The 26873-nt window shown below is 38.2% G+C and overlaps 2 protein-coding genes across 2 annotated transcripts in view; both read left to right on the top strand.

Annotated features, from left to right (window-relative positions):
* LOC136167792 (pregnancy zone protein-like) overlaps positions 1-8392 on the top strand; it is a 58894-nt gene extending 50502 nt beyond the window's left edge. The window contains exons 26-35 of the mRNA XM_065935365.1: positions 340-496; positions 879-953; positions 1451-1628; positions 2702-2925; positions 4330-4548; positions 4720-4850; positions 5448-5538; positions 6758-6826; positions 7457-7559; positions 8340-8392. Coding sequence (XP_065791437.1) covers positions 340-496; positions 879-953; positions 1451-1628; positions 2702-2925; positions 4330-4548; positions 4720-4850; positions 5448-5538; positions 6758-6826; positions 7457-7559; positions 8340-8392 — 1300 coding nt within the window. The remainder of the gene's footprint in view (positions 1-339; positions 497-878; positions 954-1450; positions 1629-2701; positions 2926-4329; positions 4549-4719; positions 4851-5447; positions 5539-6757; positions 6827-7456; positions 7560-8339) is intronic.
* Positions 8393-16799: 8407 nt separating this feature from the next.
* A2M (alpha-2-macroglobulin) overlaps positions 16800-26873 on the top strand; it is a 66440-nt gene continuing 56366 nt past the window's right edge. Inside the window, exon 1 of the mRNA XM_065941603.1 lies at positions 16800-16930. Coding sequence (XP_065797675.1) covers positions 16845-16930 — 86 coding nt within the window. The 5' untranslated portion in view covers positions 16800-16844. The remainder of the gene's footprint in view (positions 16931-26873) is intronic.

The following is a 26873-nucleotide window of genomic DNA, read 5'->3' on the forward strand; positions in this document are numbered from 1 at the left end:
ATATTGCGCATTCAGGGAGGAGAGGAAGGCGAAGGACAGAAAGACACTGTGGCGTAGTAAAAGCATTCAGAAAATGGCAGTTTGGATGGTGGGAAGGCTTTGAGTCTCCAACAAACATTTTATGAGAAAAAAGGTATCAACTCTGGAGAAACCAATAAAGTTGAGATTTTTAAGTAGATTCAGAAGTTTGTTGGACAAATAAGAGTATATGCAGTATTCAAGGGTCATCTCCCCACCGATTTTCGCCATGGAACTGTGAAGCTATCTGGAAGCAGTGATGCACAGTGAGCTCTAAAAGGGAGATGGTCCTCAGGTCTCCTTCTCTTCTTTGCTGGACAGGCTTACTGCATTTGTGCTCAAGTCTTTTTCTCAAGCCCAGTCACACATCTTTGTGGAGGACTCACACATCAGAGAATCCCTTACCTGGCTCTCACTGAAGCAGAAAGAAAATGGTTGTTTCCAGCGCTCCGGATCATTGCTAAACAATGCTATTAAGGTGAAGACTTTAAATTTGCTCTGGTCCCTGAGAAGAGTGAAATGTATGAGCTGTGATGCTCCTATATATTCCTCAAGTCCTGATGACATAACTTTGAGAAGGACAGCAGAAGTGAAAGCTTTTGAAACCTAACAATAAATTAGGTGTTTCCTATGGTAAGAAAACAGCATGTCCAAGAAACTCCACTATGTCATTAAAAGTGAGGGAAAGTGATTTGGGACAGATTTCAGAATTTGGGGGTGAAGGAAGAAGTGGAGGAAACAATAATATTACCCTAGAAAAGAAACATTCTGGTGAAGATAACCAAGGGGGAAATTAGAGATAGCTGACTCTGGGTGATGGCTCTTGGAGTGTTTGAGTGTCTCTGCCTCTGATCCTGCAGGGTGGAGTTGATGACGAGGTAACGCTCTCTGCCTATATCACCATCGCTCTACTGGAGATGCCGCTGCTCGTCACCGTATGTACCGCCACTCCCACCCTCTAATGTACCTCCCCCTAATGTAAGGATGAAACTCTTGGAGCTATGAATCTCTGAGGAAAATAAGTTGTGATTTTCACATTATTTAATATTAGCATATTTCACTGGAGCATAAAGGATGAAAGATCCCTTGGGAAGCTGCAAAGGAAATTACCCTCTGGTCAGAACTGTGGTGTTGTGCAAGCACAGTGGGACATTTAATCTGTGGCTAGCCAGGGCACAGTTCATTAGCCTGGCTCAGCTAGCTTAAGGTCTTCCTTCATTTTCAGTAAGTCAGAAAGAGAAAAGCACATTTTGTATATTAATGCATATATGTGGAATCTAGAAAAATAGTACAGATGAATCTCTTTGCAAGGCAGAAACAGGATTGATGTGGAGAATGAGAGCATATGGATACCAAAGGGGAAAGGTGGGGGCAGGATGAACTGGGAGATTTGGATTGACATATATACACTTTATCTTTATCTTCTTTATAGCACACAGTTGTCCGCAATGCTCTTTTCTGCCTGGAAAGGGCCTGGCAATCTGCCTCAGAGGCCCAAGGAAGTTTTGTCTATACCAAGGCATTATTGGCCTATGCCTTCGCACTAGCAGGAAACCAAGCCAAGCGAGAGGAGCTGCTTGAGTCACTAGACAAAGAGGCTGTCAGAGAAGGTAAGAACTGACTTCCAAAAGTCACACCAGTGATCAAAGAGAGAGGGCCTATTTTATTCACATTTATTTTGGGCTTCCCTAATAGCTCAGCTGGTGAAGAATCCGCCGGCAATGCAGGAGATCCCGGTTCAATTCCTGGGTCAGGAAGATCCCCTGGAGAAGGGATAGGCTACCCACTCCAGTATTCTTGAGCTTCCCTGGTGGCTCAGCTGATTAAGAATCTGCCTGCAATGCCGGAGACCTGGGTTCTATCCCTGGTTTGGGAAGAGGCACTGGAGAAGGAAACGACTACCCACTCCAGTATTCTCACCTGGAGAACTCCATGAACTGTATATAATCAGTCCATGGGGTCGCAAAGAGTTGGAAATGACTGAACGACTTTCACTTTCACATCATGCTTATATTATATTCTATCCATTTTATTATTATAAGAAGATTAATTATTACTGACCTAACATCTCTAGGTAACATGGATGATTTTATCAATTCACACATTATAGACCTCTAAACAGTCCAGTTTCTAATATCACACGGAATATAATAAACACAAAGACACGAGGTGATTTACTGGAACCTCAATGTACTTTCTCGGTAAAGATTAGCTTGATTGGTAATTACTTAATACTTTCACTTCATGTATGTCTGGGCTTCCCTGATAGCTCAGTTGGTAAAGAATCTGCTCACAATGCAGGAGACCCCGGTTCGATTCCTGGGTTGGGAAGATCCACTGGAGAAAGGAAAGACTACCCACTCCAGTATTCTTGGGCTTCCCTGGAGGCTCAGCTGGTAAAGAATCTGCCTGCAATGCGGGAGACCTGGGTTCAATCCCTGGGGTTGGGAAGATTCCCTGGAGAAAGGAAAGGCTACTGACTCCAGTATTCTGGCCTGGAGTATTCCATGGACTGTATAGTCCATAGGGTCACAAAAAATCGGACACTACTGAGAGACTTTCACTTCACTTCACTTCATGTGTGCCTATTCACTGGGTGAGCTGTAATTACAGGGATCATTCATGAATTAGATTTTTGAAAATGTTCTCTAAGCTGAAGATGATATCCTTTTTTATTTCTAAGAGGACTCAATCCACTGGCAACGTCCTGGGAAGTCTCAAGAAGTTAATGAACTCTACAGTCCACGCCGGGCTCCTTCTGTTGACGTGGAGATGACATCTTACTGCCTCCTTGCCTATCTTACTGCCCAGCCTGCCCCGTCTTCAGAAGATCTGTCTGTGGCTACAAAGATTGTAAGATGGCTCACCAAGCAACAGAACCCCAACGGGGGCTTCTCCTCCACTCAGGTCTGTGAAGAGACTCTAGAAAGAAAAATAAATGTACTAATACCTATGTAGACAGAACCATAGTCTAAGAGTTGAGTAAGTGAATAGTGTTTCTAACTTATATTTTATTCTTGCATCACCAGAAAGGTTTCAGCCTCATTATTTTATACTTGGGCTATTTCTCTGTCCTCTATTCAATCTCTCATAATTTCTCTTCTTAGTGGATCCTCTTCTATAAAGTAACCAATCTTCCTAAAGCAATGTTTTCATACGATTACTTCCTTTAGGGTCTTTCCTGGTGGTCCAGACTCTGTGCTTCCACTGCAGGGGGGCTCAGGTTCTATCCCTGGTTGGTGGGGGAACTAAGATCCCACATACTTTGTAGCATTTTTCATCCAAAGACTAAAATTATTTTGCCCAAAATATTTCCTCTCCTCAGTAAACATAACTAATCTTGTCTAATAAGGCAAATCTCTTCACTTTTCCTGGAATCAGCTCACTCTTTTCCAGGTCTTTACTTCCAATATGTCCCTCCCTGTAACTGCCTGATGCCTCTTTTCTGCCTTCATAAATCTTTCTCACTATTCAGAGATAATCTTATTTCTCATCTTCTTCACAGTCTTCTCTTATTATGTATACTAGCTCCAACTCCTTCTTTCTCTGAATTTTCCCAACAAATATTGTTATAGAAATGTATATATTACATGTCTCCATTCTCAGTCGTGTCCGACTCTTTGCGACCCCATGGACTGTAACCCGTGAGACTCCTCTGTCTATGGGATTCTCCAGGCAAGAATACTGTAGTAGGTTGCCATTTCCTACTCCAGGGATCTTCCTGACCCAGGGATCAAACCCAAGTCTCTTGCGTCTCCTGCATTGGCAGGCAGATTCTTTACCACTCTGCCACCTGTGAAGCTCATAGAAATACACAGAAATATATAGATTATTGAAATGTCTTCTATTTTATGTCAAATATTTGAGTCTTAGTCCCATATGTACATTGTAAACTACTTGAATGAGGAAACTGCATTTCCCCAAAGTACTTAAGGGTTTCCAGATGGTTCAAGTGGTAAAGAATCTGCCTGCAATGCAGGAGACCTAGATTCAATCCCTGCATTGGGAAGATCCCCTGGAGAAGGGGATGGCTATCCACTCCAGTATTCTTGCCTAGAGAATTCCATGGACAGAGAAGCCTGGTGGGCTACAGTCCATGGGATCACAGGGTCAGACATGATGGAGTGACTAACACACACAAAGTACCTAGAATAGTTCATGATGAATAAGGAACTCTGAATAGACTTGAAATTCAGTGAATGAACAATGCTTATGACTAGGTAACTGTGAGAGTAACATGATTATGGTTCATATCTAGTATGATTTGGCCACCTTCCTCTCCTATAATTTCTGCACCCATCTTTTTTTCAGGATACAGTGGTGGCTCTCCAGGCACTCTCCAGATATGGAGCAGCAACTTTCACTAAAGGGGAGAAAGCAGCTACTGTCACCATTAAGTCAGCAGAGACCTTCTCTGAAGAATTTCGAGTAGATGAAGCCAAACGTCTACTGCTGCAGGAGGTGGCTTTGCCAAAGATCCCGGGAGAGTACAACACAGCCGTGTCAGGGTCGGGATGTGTGTACGTCCAGGTGAGACCCGCCAGGATCTCTGAAGTGTCACAAATGGGAGGTCAAGTCACAAGAAGTAGATCTGAACTTCAAAACAGAGAAAGAAATGTGTACCAAGGGGAAATATAAGTTACCTAGAAGCAATAGATTGAGTACCAAAATAAAGGTTTTTGTTCCCCCCGTTTGTTTTAGACATCCTTGAGATATAATATCCTGCCCAAGAAAGAAGGAAAAGCTCCCTTTACTCTGAAAGTTGAAACTCTCCCGAAGGATTGTGATAGAGTCAGTACTCACAGGAAAGTCCAGATTCACATCAACATTAGGTAAATCCTAAACTGCTACCTGACCTTTTGTAAAATATGGTGAAATTGATTTTCTGGTGCAGAGGACCTTCACTGTCCAGGGTCATACATAATGAATAAGAAACTCTTGCAGTATTTATTCAAAAGAAAATTTTCTTCACTCTTAACCGAAAAGCCTTAATGTTGAGAATATGATGTCACCATACCTACTGAGTATGACTTCTTATGAGTTTTCCAAACAACTACATGCTCAGCTGTTCAGTCATGTCCCACTCTTTTACAGCCCCATGGACTGTAGCCCGACAGGCTCCTTTGTCCGTGGAGTTTTCCAGGCAAGAATACTGGAGTGGGTTGCCACTTCCTTCCTACCCGAGGGGGGTCTTGTTGCCAACCCAGGGATCAAACCTGTGTCTCCTGCATTGGCTGGCAGATTCTTTACCACTAGCGCCATCTGGAAAGCTCCCAGACAACTATAGCAGAAGCAAATAGAGTAGATGGTGAAGTTGAATGGTAGCCAGGGATAGGAAACACTAGAAATAAAACAGGAGAGACTTCTGTCTTGAATGAAGTCCAAAGGATTTTGTTTGACTGCCTTGTCCGTACACCTTGACTTCATAGTTACACTGGGGAACGACCCAGCTCCAACATGGTCATTGTTGATGTGAAGATGGCATCAGGCTTCATACCTGTGAAATCATCAGTGAGAAAGGTAAGCCCTAAATCCCTTACAGATAGCAAAGTCATTGCAAATAAATGCTATAAATTTAATTTTTTTGATTCAGTTCTTCAAGAGGTTTCTCAAACTTGTGTCTCTAGTATTTCCATCATTCGAACAGTGGGCATCCTAGCTATATGGTCTCAACTATAAGTTTTAAATCATAAACATGGTAATAATGTTTAACCTTGAGACTTCTAGGAATCCATAGTGCATTGAATTATCTTTCCATTATGTATAAAAAGGAAAAGGGAAACTATATCATATGTATATATGTACATATATTCTCCATTTTTTTTCCTCAACTTTTCCTTGACATAGAAGAGACAGTTTTTATCTCTTCATCATTGAACAAACTTTAGAGTTTTTGATCGTTTTCCTTATTGGTTCAAGGAAGTTCCCAATTTTTGTATAATTTACAAAAATTTTGTATAATTTACAAAAGTTATTGTAGCAAATGGGCCCTGTGTTTTAGTTCAAATCTTTTTCTGTATTTTAGATGACAGTGATTTTATTTTTAATTAGTATAATAAATCACATTGGTCTTTTAAATTCTGAAGCAACTTTACATGCTTAGGACTAACTGGACCTAGTCACTGTGTTTATTTTTAAAAATAAATTTCTGGATTCTGTTTGCTTATAAATGGTTGTGTTTTGTGCTTTTTTTTTAATATCATGACTGACACTTAGTTCAGTTCAGTCACTCAGTCATGTCCCACTCTCTGTGACCCCATGAACTGCAGCACGTCAGGCCTCCCTGTCCATTACCAACTCCCCGAGTTTACCCAAATTCATATCCATTGAGTCAGTGATGCCATCCAACCATCTCATCCTCTGTCGCCCCCTTCTCCCAGTGACTGACGTCATCCCAGTGACTGACATTGGGCTATACTTTTTGTTTCTTACATTATTCTTACTGGTTTCTGGTATCAAAATTATGCTAGACTCAAAGGATGGGGAGAAATGTCTTTTAACCTTCCCCTCCCCTCTTTTTTAAATATAGTTAGAAGATAATTCCCTGTCTCTATATGTAGATAATAGATAGGGAGAGTGTTTAGTCAATGTTATTTTTATTTCTATTGCTATTATTCTTGAGGAGATCAAATTAGAGTGTGATGTTCTGAGGAGCCATTTAGAACATAAATATCTGAAGACTATCTCAACCTGAAAGTCCCTCATCTCATACCCTTTGGTTTATCCTCTGCATCTACAGCTCCAGGAAATGGCTCAGATTCAGAGGACTGAAGTGAACGCCAACCATGTCCTGATTTACTTTGAAGAGGTAAGAGTCTCTGTAACTCTGCTAGGTCCAGAAGAGCCACTAGAGGTTCTAACAAGCCAACCCAGGTTCAAAGAGTGTACTTTACATACACAGCTTACCGTATTACAAAAGCCTCTGGTATAAGTGTTAGTCACTCAGTCGTGTTCGACTCTTTACAACCCCACAGACTAAAGCTTACCAAGCTCTTCTGTCCACCCAAGAAATTCTCCAGGCAAGAATACTGGAGTGGTTGCCATTCCCTTCTCCAGAGGACTCTTCCTGACCCAGGGATTGAAGCCGGGTCTCCCACATAGTAGGCAGATTTTTTACCATCTGAGCCTCCAGGAAAGCCCCATATTATAAAACTCCCTTGTATTTCATGTATGAAAGGGGTAGGGGAAGAAAATAGCTATAGAGGAGAATGAATCCTGGCCAAGTCAACAGGCTTGATTTACTACATTTAACTGTCTGTAGAATTGTCTTCTTGCCCTTCTCTTATCTGTCCTTGAATGTATTGTACAAGTCTGAAGCCATCTCGTTCTTTCCAAAGGTTTTGGTACAGAGAATAGCATAAGTACAGGGTCTGATAATGTCTTAGGGAAAGAGAGACTCAGTATCTTTGATTCCAATTCAGTTTTCCTGTCTCTCCAGTTAACCCATCAAATCCTGAGTTTCTCCTTCTCAGTGGAACAAGACATCGCAGTAAAGAATTTAAAACCAGCTACCGTAAAGGCATATGATTACTATGAGACAGGTGAGTGAGATTCAGAGATGCCAAGCCTTGAAAGGAAAAAGATGACTAATCTACAATAGTGTCACCATAACCGAAAGAAAACTCCACAATCTCTCACTGGAAGAAAGAGTGAGTTTATGATCACAGGATGATCTTATTAGTAATACTTATCCTCAAACAAGTATTAGAGTCATTCTTATAAACTGATCAGAGAGCAATAAGGGGATCAGTTCTTTCTAAATTCCCCCATGAAGTTGTTTGCTGAATTTTTCCAGAAAGGAAAAAAGAGTAGCAATAACTTTAAAAAGCCACTTCTCAGCACTAATGTGTGCTATGAGACCCAAAATTTGATCTATTTTCCTCCTGGGCCTTGGAGAGTAACAAATTTTGGGAAACTGTAATATATTAGGAAATTCTTTGATTTGCTCATGACTCTGAACTAGAATCTTACCAGCATCTTAGCATGCTGGTAGCGTTCCAACTTAACTCTTTCTTAGAAAAGAAAAGGTTCAGAGCGGAAGGTACAATTCCAATAAGAAAAACATAATTGTGAAAAAGGGCTATACAGTGTCCTACAGAAGGACAGTTAGCCATCTGTGAACTTTGTATCCAAGCCCAACTTTCTCTTACTTCCCACCAACCAATCCCAAGCGGCTTAGTACAAAAGAAATCCTTTTATTGGCTCTATAACTATGCTTTATATTTTCTTTCATAGCTTACACAGTTTATTTGCAGTTAACTACTCATGTGCCTATTACTGCATGTCTGTCTTCACTCTCTCTCATTCTTTTTGCATTTCAGAAGAATTCACCATTGAAGAGTACAGTGTTCCCTGCAGTGCTGGTAAAGTATAGACAGTAAAATCTGATGCTAATGAAAAGAAAATAAATAAACATTTGTTGTCTGCTTAAAGCTGCTTCTTGAGCATTCCCTTACCATATTATAAAACTCCTTGGTGAATCATTTATGAGTTGAACTATCTCAGATGTATTATAGACTTTCACAGTAGGAAAAAATGCAAGTAAAATATAATACATGTATCTGGGTTGACTTGTTTGAGGATGAATCCAGGAATTTGCCACATATAAAAGCTAAATCATCTAATATTTAGTTTACATTTCTGTGCTCAGTGGTGATATATTTATCACCCATGGCCTTTCTGAGATGTTTCTAAACTTATACAAGCTAAAGTCAGGCAACTTTTCACTCTAAAATTGTCCATATAATACTGCATAAGAACATCTATAAGATGTTCCTTTTGACTGATTGACAGAGCTCAACTTTGACAATACAACACTTGTTATGAGACCTTCCACTTTCCACTTTAAAACATGGAAAAACAGAACAACCTTATCAGTAAAAATAAATAAGCATACTAAGTTCAAATATTTATCATTAAAATATGAAAAATTATCCCTTTATTAGATCACAAAATTTTCCTGATATTTCTATCTTTTCTTTACTGTTTAGAATCTGAACATGGAAATGATTGAAGATGGTAACTTGTGGACCTCATCAGATGAACTGCTCCAGAAACAAAGAACAAAGACTTACCAGAAGAGAGGACAGTAGGAGAAAGAAGGAACAGGAATTGGAAGTATGCTAAATTTGTATGTTGAATAAATTTAAGACATTCATAACTCTATCTTTTTATCAATGTTATATTTTCATTCTGAAATATGTATCTATTCTCCACAGTGGTTTTTTTTTTCTGAGCACTCCACATGGCATGCAGGATCTTAGTTCCCCAACTAGGGATCTAACCCTTGCCCCACACAGTGGAAGCACAGTATGTTAACCACTAGACACCAGGGAAGTCCCCATAGTGTTTTTAAAAGTACAGAAAAACTACACAAAGAGGTACACACACAAAAATCTGTAGATAATTAAAAATTAAATTCCAAAATCTGCTTTCCCAGAAGATGTGGGAAAAAAACAATATTTCTAAATATTGTTAATAACCAAAATGTCCATCAAAGCATCCATACCATGGAATGCTACTCACTAATAAAGAAGGACGAAGTACTGATACGAGCAACAACTTGGATGGATCTCAAAAACTTTACACTCAGTGAAAAGAAATACAACCTCAAAAGGTCACACTGTATGACTCCTTTCATAAAACATTCTTGAAATGACAAAACCATAGAAATGGAAGATAAGTGAGTGGTTTCCAGGGGTTATCGGTGCTAGGGAAATGGGAAAAGGGGTGTGACTTATAAAGGGGTTACATTAGAGAGACCTTTGTGCTGAAGAAATCCTGCATGTGTGGAAGCAAAAGTCCTGGTTTGAATTTTTACTTTTAATTCCAGCTCAAATTATTTTGTTGTCTATTGTGTGCTATATGAGTTGATATCTAAATTGACTTTTTTCCTCACTTATGTAGTCCCATTATCATTTATTAACCAATTCAATATTTCCCTGCTGATAAAAAGTGACTCCTTTATCACAAATTAAATTATATATTTTAAAATTTGTTTCTAAATGATTTATTCTATTTCACTGATTAACCAGTTTATTCTTTCATACATGCTAAAATATTTGAATTACTGTGGCTGAATGAAATGTTGTAATTATTCAGCTGGTCAGTTCTCACCTTTTTTTTTCATTACTAAGCTTATCATTTATTCCAGGTAAAATTTTGAAATTTTTTTATGATATGAATTATCCCTATAGTCACATTGGGTATTGTCTGGAGATTCACTGAATATAAATAAATGTAAAATGATTATGAATGTCAGTTTTTTTTTTTACAATATTTAGCCTTCCTTAGTCAGACACACTTTATCTTCATTTATTCAACTCACAAGAAGTGAATTCTAATTCGGACTTAATTTCTGAGTTTGGACTGAACTACAAAATGAAAATTAAAGATTAATTTCATGGGCATGAAGAGCAAAAATAAGTTGAAAGAATAATAAAATGCATGCATGCATGTGTGCTTAAGTTCCCTCAGTCATGTCTGACTTTGTGACCCTGTGGACCCTAGCCTGCCAGGTTCCTCTGTCCATGGGATTTCCCAGCCAAGAGTACTGGAGTAGGTTGCCATGCCCTCCTCCAGGGGATCATCCTGACCCAGGGATTGAACCCTCATCTCTTATGTCTCTTGCATTGGCAGGTGGGTTGTTTACCACTAGCGCCATCTGGGAAATGCAATAAAATGTATACAAATAGACAAATTAAAAGATAAGGGCAAAAATAAAATTACAAAATAAGTAAAGACTAGAACAATAATTGTCATTTGTTTATGAAAACCACTGAAAGATTTTTGAAAGGAGAATTATTTCAGAGTTGTACTATAGGTAGTCCATCTTCTAGGCAATGGCAGGAAAAAGAAAGCAAGTTTTTTTCTGATCTTTGTGCAGAACTGTTCTCTTTTCATGCTTCTGATGGTTTAGCACAAATATCTCTCTTTCAACTTGTACAATTCCACACCTTAAAAAATTATTTTTCCCCTTCTTCTGTATAGTCAGACCTCTTTGAAATTCAGACCTGTATCTTTATCATGTCTGCCGCTTGTTCACCCAACACAGTTCTGGGAATGTAGTAGACAGTGAAAAAAATGGGTCAGTGCTGAGTGAGCATATTCCCACAAGCAGACAGATAGAGGAGAAATGGAATAATACAAAGGTTTTAGCACATACCAGTAGAGAAAATGAGCCAGAAAGATCATCTTCACTCAAACCTGACTTGAATTGCTTACTGTTTCACAAACATATAAAACAGATTTTCATACTTTTCCAAAGTCAGAGAAATAAGAAGAAGGAATTTTGGTTATTTATTAGGACTTGAAGCAAAATTTGCCAGCTTCCCAGGTGACTCAGTGGTAAAGAATTAATCTGCTAATGCAGGAGACGAAGGAGACATGGGTTTGATCCCTGGGTCAGGAAAATCCCATGGAAGAGGAAATGGCAATCCACTCCAGAAAATAAAATAATTCATGATATAAATTAATAAATCTATGAGTCATGAATATTGCTAGACTTCAATGCAAATGTGGGTAAAAAGACTGCTTTATAGATTTTAATCTGCTCTAGTACAGTTTTTCAAAGAATGTTTATTAGTATTTAATACAAAGCAGAAGTATTGCTGAAAATCTTTCTTTTTTAATTGAAGTATAATCAATGTGCAATATTATGTTAGTTTCAGGTATACATCATAATGATTTGGCATTTAAATATATTTTAAAATGATCACCACAGTAAGCCTCATAACCATCTGTTACCATACAAAATTATTACAGTATTATTGACTATCTTCCTTATGCTATGTATTACATCCCCATGACATTTATTTTATAACCAGTTTTGTACCTCTTAACCTCCTTCACCTGTTTCACCCAACCCCCCACCCACCCTTCCTCTGGCAACCATCAATTTGCTCTCTGTATTTATGAGTTTTTAGATTCCTCATACAAGTTGGATTGACCCTGGTGGCTCAGACAATAAAGAATCTGCCTGCAATGTGGGAGACCTGGGTTTGATTCCTGGGTTGGGAAGATGCCCTGGAGAAGGAATTGGCAACCCACTCCAATATTCTTGCCAGGAGAATACCCATGGACAGAGGAGCCCCGTAGGCTCAAGTCCACTGGGTCACAAAGAGTCGGACACGACTGAACAACAAACACACACACAGAAGATCATACAGTGTTTGTCTTTCTCTGTCTGATTTATTTCACTTAGCGTAATACATCTAAGTTCATTCATACTGTCAAAATGGCAAGATTTCTTTTTTTCTTCTTCCAAATAATATGCCATTCTTTAGCCATTTATCTATCAATGGGCATTTAAATTGCATCCATAATTTAGCTATTGTAAATAATGCTGAAGTGAACATTAGGTGGATATATCTTTGCAAATTAGTGTTTTGGTTTAAACTTTTAAGAACCTCTAAAACTTGAAAACATTGACAGAGTTTATTTTCTTGGGCTCTAAAATCACTGCAGATGGTGACTGCAGCCATGAAACTATAAGACTCTTGCTCCTTGAAAGAAAGAAAAGCTATGACATATTTAAAAAGCAGATAAAAAGCATGTTAAAAAACAGAGACATTACTTTGTCGACAAAGGTCCGTCTAGTCAAAGCTATGGTTTTTCTAGTAGTCATACATGGGTGTGAGAGTTGGACCCTAAAGAAAGCTGAGCACCAAAGAACTGATGCTCTTGAACTGTGGTGTTGGAGAAGACTCTCAAGAATCCCTTGGACTGCAAGGAGATCAAACCAGTCAATCCTAAAGGAAATCAGTCCTGAATTTTCATTGGAAGGGCTGATGCTGAAACCAAAGCTCCAATACTTTGGCCACCTGATACGAAGAACTGACTCACTGGAAAAGACTCTTATGCTGGGAAAGATTGAAGGCAGGAGTAGAAGGGAACGGCAGAGAATGAGATGGTTGGATGGCATCACTGACTCTATGGACATGAGTTTGCGCACGCTCCGGAAGTTGGTGATGGACAGGGAATCCTGGCGTGCTGCAGTCCATGGGGTCACAAAGAGTTGGACACGACTGAACGACTGAACTGAAAACTTGTTTTATTACCTGCAGTAACTACAAAGTCAGAGGAATTCCTCTCCTCTAGGAGCCTCACCCACCCAAATTCCCAAGATCCTTGGCCTGCCAGGAAACAATTTTCTTTATGTATGAGGCTGGTACCCTATATGTCATACCATGTCAGTTTCCTTTGGAAGACTTTGTAAATATTGACTCCACTCATATTTCTGTATTGTGAGCTTGTCATGACTGATTAAATAAGAATTATTTTCAAAAATTATTTTTCTGGTAGGCCTTAATTACACAATCAATCTGTCCAATTATGTCTAGATTTTTTTTAAAAAGACAGATTCTTATTAAACTAATGCAATTAACTATGTTGCCATGAAAATTATGCAGATATTTTTACTTTTTCAGTAAGCTTTTGTTCTGAATTTTAAGAGAGTTAGTGCAAATCAGATACCATTTTTAAATGCTTTGTCTCCATCTACAGAAACAGAATCTACTAAATTGGGTGCTAGATATACAGCAAAAAAAGGAAGGGCTTCCCTGGTGGCTCAGGGGTAAAGAATCTGCCTGCCAATGCAGGAGACGGGGTTCAGTTCCTGGTCCGGGAAGATCCAACATGCTGAGGAACAACTAAGCCTGTGTTCTAAAGCCCTAGAGCCACAACTACTGAAGCCTACATGCCTGAGAGCTTGTGCTCCACAACAAGAGAAGTCTGAGCATCTCAACTAGAGAGCAGCCCCCGCTCCCTGAAACTAAAGAGAAGCCCACATAGCACAGCCAAAAATAAATAAATTAAGTTTTTTTTTTAAAAAGAAAGAGGAAGAACTTTTCCCTATATTTGTTAAAAATACATTTAAAAAATACCTTTGTGTGTATGTGTGTGTGTGTGTTGAGTTGCTCACTTGTGTCTAACATTTTTGGACTGTAGCCTGCCAGGCACCTCTGTCCATGGGATTTTTCAGGCAAGAATTCTGCAATGAAAAAATAAAATAAAATAAATAAATAAAAAAGAATACTGCAGTGGGTTGCTGTTTCCTCCTCCAGAGGGATAAAGGCCTATCATATTCTAAATAAATATCTACATTTTAATTTCCCTCCTTGTTCATTCAGCCCTAGTAATTCTTATTCTGCTTGATCTTAGGCAAAGCATTCTCTTTCATGAAGTATGTTTGCTTTTAAAGTTAAAAATGTCATAAAAAAACCTGTCTTGAGCCGCAAGTACAAATAACCCACAGTTAACCACTGTCTTTACTATTTACTTGCCTTTACCAGTTAGATTTTTATTTACATACGTTTTCAAGTTATTAGTATCTTTTCAGCTTAAAGAAGTCCCTTTAACATTTCCTGTAAAGCAGGTTTTGTGGTGATAAACTCCTTTAGCTTTTGCTTCTACGGAAAACTTTTTCTCTTTCCTTCAGTTCTAAATGGTGGCCTTTCTGGGTAGATTCTTAGTGAGAAGTTTTTTCCTTCACAACTTTAAATATATCCTGATATTCCCTTCTGACCTGCAGAGTTTCTGCTGAAAACTCAGATGATAGTCCAATGAAAGTTCCCTTGTACATAACAACGTCTTTTTTTTTCTTCTCTTGCTGGTTTTAAGATTCTCTCTTGAACTTTTGATTTTAATTATAACATGCCTGGGTAGAGATCTCTTTGGCTCCTTTTCTTCTCTTGCTGGTTTTAAGATTCTCTCTTGAACTTTTGATTTTAATTATAACATGCCTGGGTAGAGATCTCTTTGGCTCCTCTCATAAGGAACTCTGTCCTTCCTGTACCTGAGTATCTGTTTCTTCCCCTTTGTTAGGGACGTTTTCAGCCATTATTTCTCAAATTTTCAGACTCTCTCTCTGTCTTCTCCTTGTGGGACTCCTTTAATGTGAATGTTATTCTGCTTGATGTTGTCCCATAGGAACTCTACCTGCCTGACTCTTTCAACATTCTCTTTTCTCTTTGCTGCTCTATTTGGATGAGTTCCACTGCTCTTTCAGGTCACTGATCCTGTCTTCTGCTCCACTTCATCTTCCGTTGAACCCCTCGAGCCTATTTTCAGTTCAGTTATTATATTCTTCAGCTCTATGACTTCTGTTCAGCACTTTCTTATTTATCTTTGCTGAAGCTCTCACTGTGTTCATCCATTCTTCCTCAAGTTCAGTGAGCATTTTCCAACTATTCTTTTGAACTGTTTTGGTTTTTTTTCCAGATAATTTATGTGTCTCCATTTAAAAAAATTAATTTACTTATTTTAATTGGAGGATAATTACTTTACAATATTGTGATGATTTTTGTCATACATCAACATAAATCAGCCATAGGTATCTCCATTTTGTTAAGATTTTTTTTCTGAGGTTTTGTTTTGTTCTTTCATTTAAAGCATCTTGCCCCATTTCCTCATTTTGCTTGACTCTCTCTGTGTTTGAGTCTGCATACTAAATAAAACAGCCCACTTTCCCATTGAAGGAGTGTCCTGACTAGGAGATGAAACTTATCATTTATCTTCACCCTAGTTCTTGGTTGTCTCAAATCAGTGTTAAGCAGCCTGATTTATTCTTGATGGGTCCCAGTTGTTGAGGGTGTTTCAAGACCTGTCAGTGTTCCAAAAAGCTTGCTCCCAGAGTCAGTGCCTAGTTTCAGACAGATTGAAAGCCAGATCCTCAGGCAACAGCTGTTAAAATACGTAAATAGTCCTGTGGGTCTGCAATCCCTGCTGACCTCCAGACCAGATTTGGGAGTGTTTCTGGGCAATAGTTGCCAGAACTAAGCCTTGCTATGAGTGTATAAGCTCGTTGCTGGAAGATCCCAGCAAGTCATGCCAAGACCAGGGGAGGATGCAACAGTGGGAGGGTACAAAGACTGCATCTTCCTGCCTATGTTCCCTACAAGTGCGTCTGCAGCCTCTGATGAGCAGCAGTGCTGAAGCCTATCCCTAAGGTTGAAGCTCCAGGACAAGTAAATGTCTTTTTCACAGGCAGACTATGGATAATTTTTTTTCTGCTATCTGTGCAATGCCCTGGGTGTGACAGCCTGCCTAGAACTATCTTTCCAATCATTACAGACCTGTGGGGCCTGGGGAGGTTAGTCCCTCTGACCACCAGCACCAGGTGATCAAGAGGTGTCCTGTGTGAACTGTGTCTACTGCCCAGCCTTAGCAAGGCTGCAGGAGAATGTTGAGGGTGGGGTGGATCCACAGTGTTAGTGATATAGGGGAAGGGTGTTGGGAGCAGGGCTTGGCTGCGCTTGAGGAAGGCTAGGAGAGAGTGCTAGATGGGTGGGTCATGATGAGGTGATGGGGATGAAGAAGGCAGGGAGAACATCTGCAATTTTAGTCAAGCACGGGCATTTCTTTTGAATTACTTTCTCCAGAGCAGCTTACTCAATCCTCTGTCAAGAAGTCCCCTTAAAGTCATTGAATGAGTTACTGGTATAGCGACACATCCCATGACCCTCAAAGGTAGCTCTCTTTGACACCTACTTGCAAGAATTTTGAAGAAGCATGGGTTGAAAGTTCCTCCTCAGGAGCTTTGCTGTCAAAGTTAAAGAAGGTTAATTCTCACTGGAACATAAATTTTTATTGTCTGGAAATGACTCAGAGCCTGTCAGACAGAGTTTAGCCTTGAGACTAATGAAGCAATCGCTTGAGAGCATCAACCCTTTCGGGGAATCTGTGTCCAAACATGAACTCCATTTGGAGGCACTAGGTGGAGCTTGTTTGCAAATAGCATATAAAGTCTGCTAAATTTGAAAGGTCTCAAGGACCAGGCTGAAGGCAGGAGCTGGGCACGACACGATACCTGCAGTTTGTCCCTCACTATGGGGGAGGGCAAGCTTCTTCACTCGTGTCTCCTGCTATTTCTCCTCATTTGGTTTTCTACCAGCGCCTCGGATTCTGTGGAACCGTAAGTCTCACCCAACGTCTCTTCCTCAAGAGTCTGTTTTTTTAATTCAGTCTCTCCCTTACACCTTTGCTTTGCCTTTCCTAGTAATTGCTACCCTTCCATTTCTTAAGATACCTTAAAATTATAAGAAAGTAATAAGAAAATAACAGGGCTTTGCCTTTCCTAGTAATTGCTACCCTTCCATTCCTTAAGATACCTTAAACTTATAAGAAAATAATATATTTTTTCTTTCACTTATTCAACATTCTTGAAGTCATGTTTTTCATGGGGTCAACAATAGTCATAAACACAATAAGTAATCATTAGGAAGCATGACAAACCTCAGACCCCACCCTCACAGAATCATTCTTTCATGTGAAAGGTATTGACTATAAAAATATTTAAAATGTACAGTTGGGAGTAAACCCATATTGTAGATTATATGTGCACAGAAGGTAATGAACATGTTAAATTATATCACAAGCATATAATTTGCAAAATTCATACTGTGGAAAACTGACAATTTGATTTTTCCAACAAATAAATTGTCTCAGAATGAGAAGCAGAGACTGCCTATAAAATTAGAAAGATTTAAAGGGCATATCAATCAATTAATCAATCACAATGTATAGATCTAATTTTGATAATGATTTCAAAGACATCTTTTAAAACATAATGACATCTGTGATGACCTGGAGGGGTGGGATGGGGGCGTGGGAGGGAGGCTCAAGGAGGGGTTATACGTATACATTTGGCAGATTCACGTTGTTGTACAACAAAAACTAATGCAACACTGTAATTTACTCCAATAAAAAAACATGACATTTTAATACGGAATTATAAATTTGCACTGGCTGAATATTTAAATATGGATGATATTAAAATTTTTTGCTAAAAGTTTATGTATGATAAGGTAGCATGTTTTTGTTTAAAAATAACCCTTTCCTTCTGGAAATACATGCTGAAATATTTTGGGGTTTTGCTTCAAAATGATAATGGGAAAGGTGAGGAGGTTAGGAGGTGAATGTAAATGGAATGTGGATATGGTATAGCTAAGGCAAGAGTGCACATAGATGTTCTTGGGTGTTAGAACTGGGTATTGAGAGCCTAGTAGTTCATTATATTAATATAATATTGTGGATATAGACTGGTTTAGAACAGTTAGATAAACAGATAAAGAATATGTGTACATATATACATGTAGCATTTTACATATTTACAAAAAATATTCTGGATTAAAATTTACACAGGATTGGTGATTTCTCACTTTACATATAAAAGTGCCTTGCAGATAAGTTACAAACCAGAAAGATTTTCAGTGTGGTCATGGGTGACTGGTAGCCAATCATTAGGGTTATTTTTGAGGGTAACTTTAGCATTTCTGTTCAAATGATGCTTTTTTAAGACTATTACTAATACTACTACTTTTAAAGACTACTATTTTTCTGAGTGGAACATATGTCAGGAGAGCAGGATAAATAGAGCAGCCTATTAAAAACATATTATGAAAATAATAATATTGTGGGTATATTTGGATTCATTTATTATTTTGTCTAATTTTATGTATGTTTGAAATGCTCCATTATAAAAACTTTAAAATTAAAAGGAAGAAACAATGAAAGTTACAAAACATTTAGAACTGAACAAAAATTAAAACATTTTATGTCAAAATACCTAATTTATTTGTTTAAATATCTAGTACACATGGAAGTACATTTTATAAAACCTAAACATTATATGAATTAAAAAATCAAGATTGTTAAATGAATGAAATGAGCTAGAAAAATGGGGGAAAAAGCAATACATAAAGTGTTGACAGCAAAATTGTGAAGAACAGAAATTTAAAATAAAAGTCAACAAAATGATAGAATCAAGAAAACAAAAGTCCGTATTCTAAAGATTAATAAAACATATAATTGGTAAATTTGGAAATCCTCAATGAAAAATATAATGTTCTAGAGGAATAAAAATTATACAAATTATCAAAACTGAGGACAGGATATTTTGGAAAATTGAATAAACCCGAAATGAAAGTGAATTAGGAGTAAAAAATAATTCTTCACTTAGAAAAGACAGCATAACAATATTTTACAGAAATATTTCATCACACTTTCAAGGAAATGATAATCCCAATCCTAAAAACAATATTTAGAGAGCAGAAAAAGAATACTTATATAAATCATTTTACATTTAATATCACAATAATCACACAAAAAAAGAAAATTAAATATCAATCTCATGTATGGACATAGAAGCAAAATGCATAATAAAATACTGCCAGTTCGTTACAGTTGTGTATTTAGTTGATTTTACATTAGCTGCTAAAACAGTAAACCCTAAAACTCAGTGACAAAGCACAGTAACCTAACTTTGCCATTTTTGTGTGTGTCATTTCCAAATACTTATCCATGAAACAGTGAGATAAAGGTGCCCACAGGAAGTTTGAATGCAGCAAACCTGGATATGACATACATCACATTTACTTATGCTCCATTAGCCAGAACTCAGTTGCATGATGAGGCGGTTTTTCTGTGTATTCAGGAGGAAAAGGAAAGAAGCTCAGGGCAGAACTAGCCAGTCTCTGCTACAAACCAGGTGTGTGGGGGTATGTGTGTCTGTGTTGCTGTGTGTTCCAGTTATCTACCTAGAGTGTAATGAATTAAAACAACACTTTATCATTTTTCTCTCATGGTTTTATGGTTTGACCAGGTTCACCCAGCAGGGCATTATTTGCTTTGGTTCTCTCTTGCAGTTGAAATCAGATGTTGGCTAGGGCTTTGGTCCTCTGAAGATTCAACTGGACTGGATACCCAAGATGGCTCCTCAGATGACATGCAGTGCGTGCTGGCCATCACCTGGTGGCTGATCTAGAAATGCTGCCCAGAGTGTTGACACATGTCCTCTCCAAATGGCTCAGGATTTGGAGCGGACACATTTCTTGGATTCCAAGAAATCCAGCATCTAAATTAGGTCCGAGTATAGATGAGACTCCTTGGGGTCATCTGCTCAACTTCAGTTCCTTTAGTGTAGCTCTCAGTCTAAAGATCTGTGAACTAAACAGCAAAGTTATCCACCGCCACTCTGCCGGGAACAATCACAGGACAACTGTGACAGACACTTCTATTCAAAAAGGTGGAGCACGGGAGGCCACTCCAGTTCATGGTCCATAGCCACTCTGAAATCTGACCAGGCAGTTGTCACCAGTTCTCTGATTAGGGTTCAGTCTTGCTTCCTCAGAGTGGTTCTCTGTGGCTCTGGAATCCACTCTACACTCTAATTCACCCTTTACTTCCCATGAGAAAAGGCACATGTTTTCAGCTGAGATATGCTCTCAGTCTTCCAGTCTGTAGATGTTCGAGGGCTCTGAAATCTCCTTTTCCCTTTGAACCACCTCTGTCCTTTGAAGTGCCATCTGGAAGTGCTTCTGTTAGCACAATTCTCCTTTTAAATGTCATGGTTTCATATCAGTTTTAATGAGATTTATTCCATGAGACAAAACCAATACCCACAAACTTCTCCAAAAGGCACATCTCTGCCTTAGGTCACCTACAAGGCTCCTGTGAACTAGATTATTAGAATTCCTATTGTCTAGCAAATACAGTCAGAGAGGAATACCCCTAAATTTCTCAGAAATCATTTTTTTTCTATTTAAAAGTAACTGCTAGGCATACCTTTATTTAGTTCTGAACCTTAATGTCAGATGCTACAGTCAAAACTTTGACTTTATTTTTATCCCAAAGTACATTGATTCTCTACTTTGATTTTATTTTGGGTTTGATTTTTCTCATGATACCCAGGAATAAATGTGAAAGAAATGTTTAAAATATATATAAGAAAAAAAGTTTAAATAGTAATGAAGAACACAAAAAAAGGACTTGAACAAATGTTATTTAATAAAGCATCCTATATTTTTGGATAGGTTAAAAGTCAGCATCATGAAAATGTCAAATGTCAATGCTCCCTAAATTTATTTACATTTTATGTAATCTTAGCTCATAAACCATTAGGATCAGAGATGCTAATTCTAAAATTCACATTTAAAAAAAATTAAGATAGGTGACATTTCATATATGTGTGTCTGTCTGCCTATGGGTTTATCTGTCTGCTCCTGGTTCCTGGCATAGCACTCCTAAAAATCCTCTTGGAATTTCCTAAGTGATAAGAGTACTTAGAGCATCTTTTATTTGAAGTTTTGCTCTTTGACCCAAGTTCCTGACACAGAGCTCCTAAATCCGTTGGGATTTTTTAGATAAGAGGTTTTTTTCTTCTAAAGAGGCAACTGTTGGTGGGCTCCTGGATAGCTTCAGAATAGGGGCTGGGCACCAGAAAGAGAAAACCAGGATTAGAATCTATTTCGCTCTAAAATAATGGCTTCAATGTCTACATCTCAGTGTTCTGGGCTGCTACGCCCCCTGCTGTTTCATCCATATGTATGTATAATTCGTCATTAATTGCATTTAATTTGCAAGAACCATCCATCAACCTGAGCTGGTTGTGTCTCCTTTTCAGCCCTACTGTGGGTTTCTATTTTCATGCATGCGTGCTAAGTCGCTTCAGTCGTGTCTGACTCTTTGCGACACTTTGGACTGTAGCCCGCCAGGCTCCTCTGTCCATGGGATTCTCTAGGCAAGAATATTGGAGTGGTTTGCCATGACCTCCTCCAGGGGATCTTCCTGACCCAGGGATCGAACCAAAGTTTCCTGTGGCTCCTACATTGCATGTGGATTCTGTACCGCTGAACCACCTGGGAAGCCCATCTCTGTTTTCAGCATCCTTTAAATGAGCCATTAAGAAAAGGAAAGGAAAGAAGTTTCACTTGATTCAGAAACTCAGTTTTGTTTCCATTGCAGTCCTTTTGGTCAGAGAATTCTTAACCTACACAATATACTTGTTAAAGAATTTTGTCCATTCGTTTTTTGTTGTTGTTGTTGTTTTTAATTTTTTTCATTAGTTGGAGGCTAATTATTTCACAACATTTCAGTGGGTTTTGTCATACATTGATATGAATCAGCCATAGAGTTACACGTATTCCCCATCCCGATCCCCCTGTCCATTGGTTTTCTATTTTTAAGTGGGGTCTTCTCTTTTTCTTTCTTTTTTTGGTAGGAAAATAAAATATTGGTATAATTTTATATTTGCATGGTATTTTAAACATCTCAGAGATGTTTCTATACATCTCATTTTTTTTTTCTAAACTGTCCCAGAGAAAAAGCCAGAAGCAGCACGAGAAACTGTTCTCCTTGGCCTTATTGTAGACCATGATTACAAGACACAGAGTTTCACAATGGAAAACTTGAAATAAATCTTTGAAGATAATCCAAAAGATCTGAATTAGAATGTGAGAAATAATTTTGTACGAAACAAGGGATTTCTCAATCATAGCGAACACACAGGCCAACAGGACATAGGATAGGAGGGCAGGGCAGTCAGAAGTCTAAGAACTCTCTCCCTAATCCACCACTTTTTAAATTTCATCTTCATATTTTCCAAAGAGAGAAGAAGAAGCTGTGTGCTGGTCCTTTTCCTCAAATGATGCATTTAATACCACTTATTACTATGCATTTTGATCCCTTTCTCATAAGGTGAAATATTGCTCATGTATTTTTTCATGCGGAATGGTAGAAATCATAGAAACAGGAATCAAAGATAGACACATTCTCCCAACATCTCACTACTCCCCGGGTGATGGTGGGCAGGGGAATAGTTAGGTTTCAGCACTAGTGCTCTTTATTGAATCCTGGGATTAAAATTCCAGATTTCTAGAACCATATGTTTGCTTGCAGAAGCAGGAAAGATATGTGTGTGGGACTACCAAACAAGAACCAAAGAAGAAATTGGAAGAAGGGTCATTTTATTTACTATTGTATAAGAAAACCACACAGATCAGAAGAAGCCTGTACATTAGTTTTTATTCAATAATACGAGGTTATGGGAACATATATGTGAAAACAGGAATTTCTCAAATAATAACAAGATCAGCCTGCTTTTCTCCTTTCCTTTATCTTTTTTTTTTTTTCCTCTTTTTCCCCCCAAACAGTTACACGGACAAATCTTAATTGAAACCATACAAGTTCACATTTCTTTTTCCAAAATAAGCAAAATACCTCTCAGTTTTTCCGACATTTTCTCCTTCCTAATGTAGAAGAAAAATTTACTAAAATATTAAAGATTATTTTGGTTTCAAGACTGAAAAAGAATTTGAAAAGATTGTGATCTGTGCTGATTCTTATCCTCTGGGATTTGTTTCCCTTCCCTATTTCAAAAGTGTGGCGAGGTCCTTGTGTCCTTTCGCCTTAAGAAATTTCAAGGTTAGAAGCAGAGGTTGCTTAAAGATAGCTTTTCAAAAGCCCTGGCACTTGAGCAAATCACTCTAGGTGCTCCTGAGGAAGAAGAAAAAGAAAGCTTTTGCAGAGAGGTTTAAGAGAAGCCCCACTGCAGCGAGGATGGAGGGGAGTTTGCAGGAGAATGGATACATGTCTGTGTGTGATTGAGTCCCTTTGCTGCTCACCTGCAACTATCACAACATTGTTAATTGGCTATATCCCAATACAAAATCAAAAGATTTTCTCATAAAAGAGAGAGACAGAGAAGCCCTAAAGGAGAGAGAGAGAAGCCCCACTGACAGGAAGAAATCAAAACCAGGAGGTGGGCGGAGGCTTATGGGACCCAGGATAGTGGGCACTGGGTCACCTTCATAACTGTGCTCAGGGTAATAGACAAGACCTCTGAGCTAAGTAGCTGTGTGAGGCACATTCGGGACCACAGAGCTCCCAGTCTCAGGAAATATTCCCGTCCCCGGATAGAGCACAGAAGTAGCCAAGCAGCCAGGCTTCAACGTGGCTGAAGGGCTGGACAGTGGCATGGCCATATGAGGAGTAACCAGTTTCAAGCAAAGACAAAAGCAGCTTCCCAAATATTTTGCTTTACAAACCCCAGTGTGGGGAAGGCTCTAATAAAAATGAAGATTAAGTCTCACTAAGAATTTTAGAAGAATGAAAGTGGAGTCAGATTTAATTCGATTCCCAAGTGGCACTAGTGGTAAAGAGCTTGCCTGCCAACGCAGGAGACTTAAGAGACACAGGTTCGATCCTTGGTTCAGGAAGATCCCCTGTAGGAGGGCACGGCAACCCACTCCAGTATTCTTGCCAGGAGAATCCCAGACAGAGGAGCCTGGTGGGCTACGATCTGTAGGTTCGCAAAGAGACGAACACAACTGAAGCAACTTAGCACACACGCACAAAGAAAGTAAAGCAATGTTGTATTTCTTTTTTTAATTGAAGTGCAATTGACCTACAACACTATGTTAGTTCCAGACACACAAAACAGTGATTTGATATTTCTATCCAAAATGATCACCACAATAAGTCTACTTGCCATCTGTCACCATAAAAAACTATTACAATACTATTGACTATATTCCCCATAAATGTTGTACATTTCATCCACAAGATTCATTTCTTTTCTCACTAGAAATTTGTGCCTCTTAATCTCCCACACTTGCTTCATTAATTCCCCCTATCCCCCTCCCCTAGCAACTGCTTGTTTGCTCTCTATATCTATGAGTTTGTTTCAGGTTTCTTATGTTTGTTCACTTCTCTCTTTTTTTAAATTCCACATGTAAGTGAAATCACATGGCATTTGTCTTTCTCTGTCTGACCCTTTCCACTTAGCATAACATCCTCCACGTCCATCCATGTTGTTGCAAATAGTAATATTTCATTCTTTATTATGGCTGAATAATAGTCCATTGTATTTGTATGTCACCTCTTCTTTATCCAATCACCTGTCAATGGACACTTGGGTTGCTTCCATATCTTGACTATTGTATATAACACTGCAATGAACATAGGGGCGCATATATCTTTTCAAATTAGTGGTTTTGTTTTCTACGGATAAATACTCAGGAATGGAAATGCTGGCTCATAAGGGCAGTAAAATGATAACAAAGGAATAATGTGAACAATGCTATGCCCACAAATTTAATAATCTAAATGAAATGGACTGACTTCTTGAAAGGCCACTTTTGCCAAAACTCCCACAAGAAGAAATAGACAATTCAAACTGATCTACATCTGTTGAAGAAATTTAATCAATAATTAATAACCTTGCAAAACAGAAACCATCAGGCCCAGATAGGTTCACTGGTGAATTTATCAAACATCTAAGTAAAGAGTTATACCAATTCTCTTCAGTCTCTTTCAAAAGATAGACAAGGAGATATTTTCTAACTCACTTTATAAGCCCAGCATTAACATAATACTAAAACTGTACCAAGGCAATACAATAAAATAAAACTACAGAACAATATTTCTCATGGGCATAAGTGCAAAAATCTTTTAAAAAAAAAAAATAGTAGATCACATCCAACAGTGTATAAAAAAATTATACACAATGACCAAGTGGGTTTTATTGCAGTTATGCAAATCTGGTTCAATATTTGAAAATCAATTAAAGTAACCCTTTTACATAAATAAGCTAAAGAAGGAATTGATATTTCTTCATGGTATCAGTAGATACAGGAGAAAGCAGTTAACAAAATCCAACACCCATTCGCGATAAAAAAAAGCAAACATTAAAGTCGCTCCGTCGCATCCAACCCTTTGCAACCCCATGAACTGTCCATGGAATTCTCTAGGCTAGACTACTGGAACGGACAGCCTTTCCCTTCTTCAGGGGATCTTCCCAACCCAGGGATTGAACCCAGGTCTCCCTCATTGCAGGTGGATTCTTTACCAGTTGAGCCACAAAGGAAGCCCAAGAATACTGGAGTGGGTAGCCTATCCCTTCTCCAGCACATCTTCCTGACCCAGGAATCAAACCAGCGTCTCCTGCATTGCAGGCAGATTCTTTACCAACTGAGCTATCAAGGAAGCCTTAAAAAACAAAACCACTCAGCAAAACAGAAAGAGAGGAGAACTTCCTCAACATGATAAAAAATATATATTTACTAGAAACTTACAACTTATATCACACTTACTAGTGCAAAACTAAAATTTTCCCACTAAGAGGAACAAAGGAAGTATATTGCCTCTTACCACTTCTTTCCAACATCGTATTAGAAGTTCTAACTAATGCAATAAGACAATAAAAGGAAATTAAAATTATACAGATTGAGAAAGAATAAATATCACTCCTGTGATATTAGTCACAGTTCTTTTGTTAATTCTTTCAGATCACTGCATACAGCAGTAATAGTAAGGTTGCAGGTAATAAAGTTGCAGGATACAGAGTTAATATAAAAAGTCAATTGCTCTCCTATATACCAGAAATGAACAAGTAAAATTCAGAATTTAAAAGCACAATACCATTTACATTAACAAACCCCCAAAATGAAACAGTTAGGTATAAACTTAACAAAATAAATACATATGATGCTAGAACCACTGGACATCCACATGCAAAAAAAATAAAATAAAATGAAAATGAAGGAATCTATACACTTTTCAAAAAAAATTAACTCAAAATGCATCATAGACCTAAATGTAAAATATAAAACTTCAAAACCCTAGAAGACAACACGGGAGAAAATCTAGGTTACATTAGTTATAGTGATGATCTTTTTTGATACAAAGCAAAGGCATTATCTATGAAAGAAATAATTGATAAGTTGAACTTCATTATGATTAAAAATCTGCTCTGTGAAAGACTCTATCAAGAAAATGAGAAGACAAGCCACAAACAGACCCTGTTTATTTATTTTAACTAAATATAATACTAATTAAGCAATCCCTGAAGGAATTAAACTTAATTTCCTCACAGAATAAATAGCATTTTAGCAAGATAATCCTATTCATCTGTCTAGACTTGTCTGTTTATTTTTCCTTAATTGTGTTTATTTTATAAGCAGCACTGGTTCCCTAGTAAAGTTGAAACATGTAGAAACCACTAAAGAAGTATTGGATTGGCCAATGAAAATCAGGTCTCTACCTCTTCCTTTGTTTTCTGAATAAGTCAGCCCAACACC

Source organism: Muntiacus reevesi, chromosome 1 (assembly GCF_963930625.1).
Source record: "Muntiacus reevesi chromosome 1, mMunRee1.1, whole genome shotgun sequence".
Lineage (NCBI taxonomy): Eukaryota > Metazoa > Chordata > Mammalia > Artiodactyla > Cervidae > Muntiacus > Muntiacus reevesi.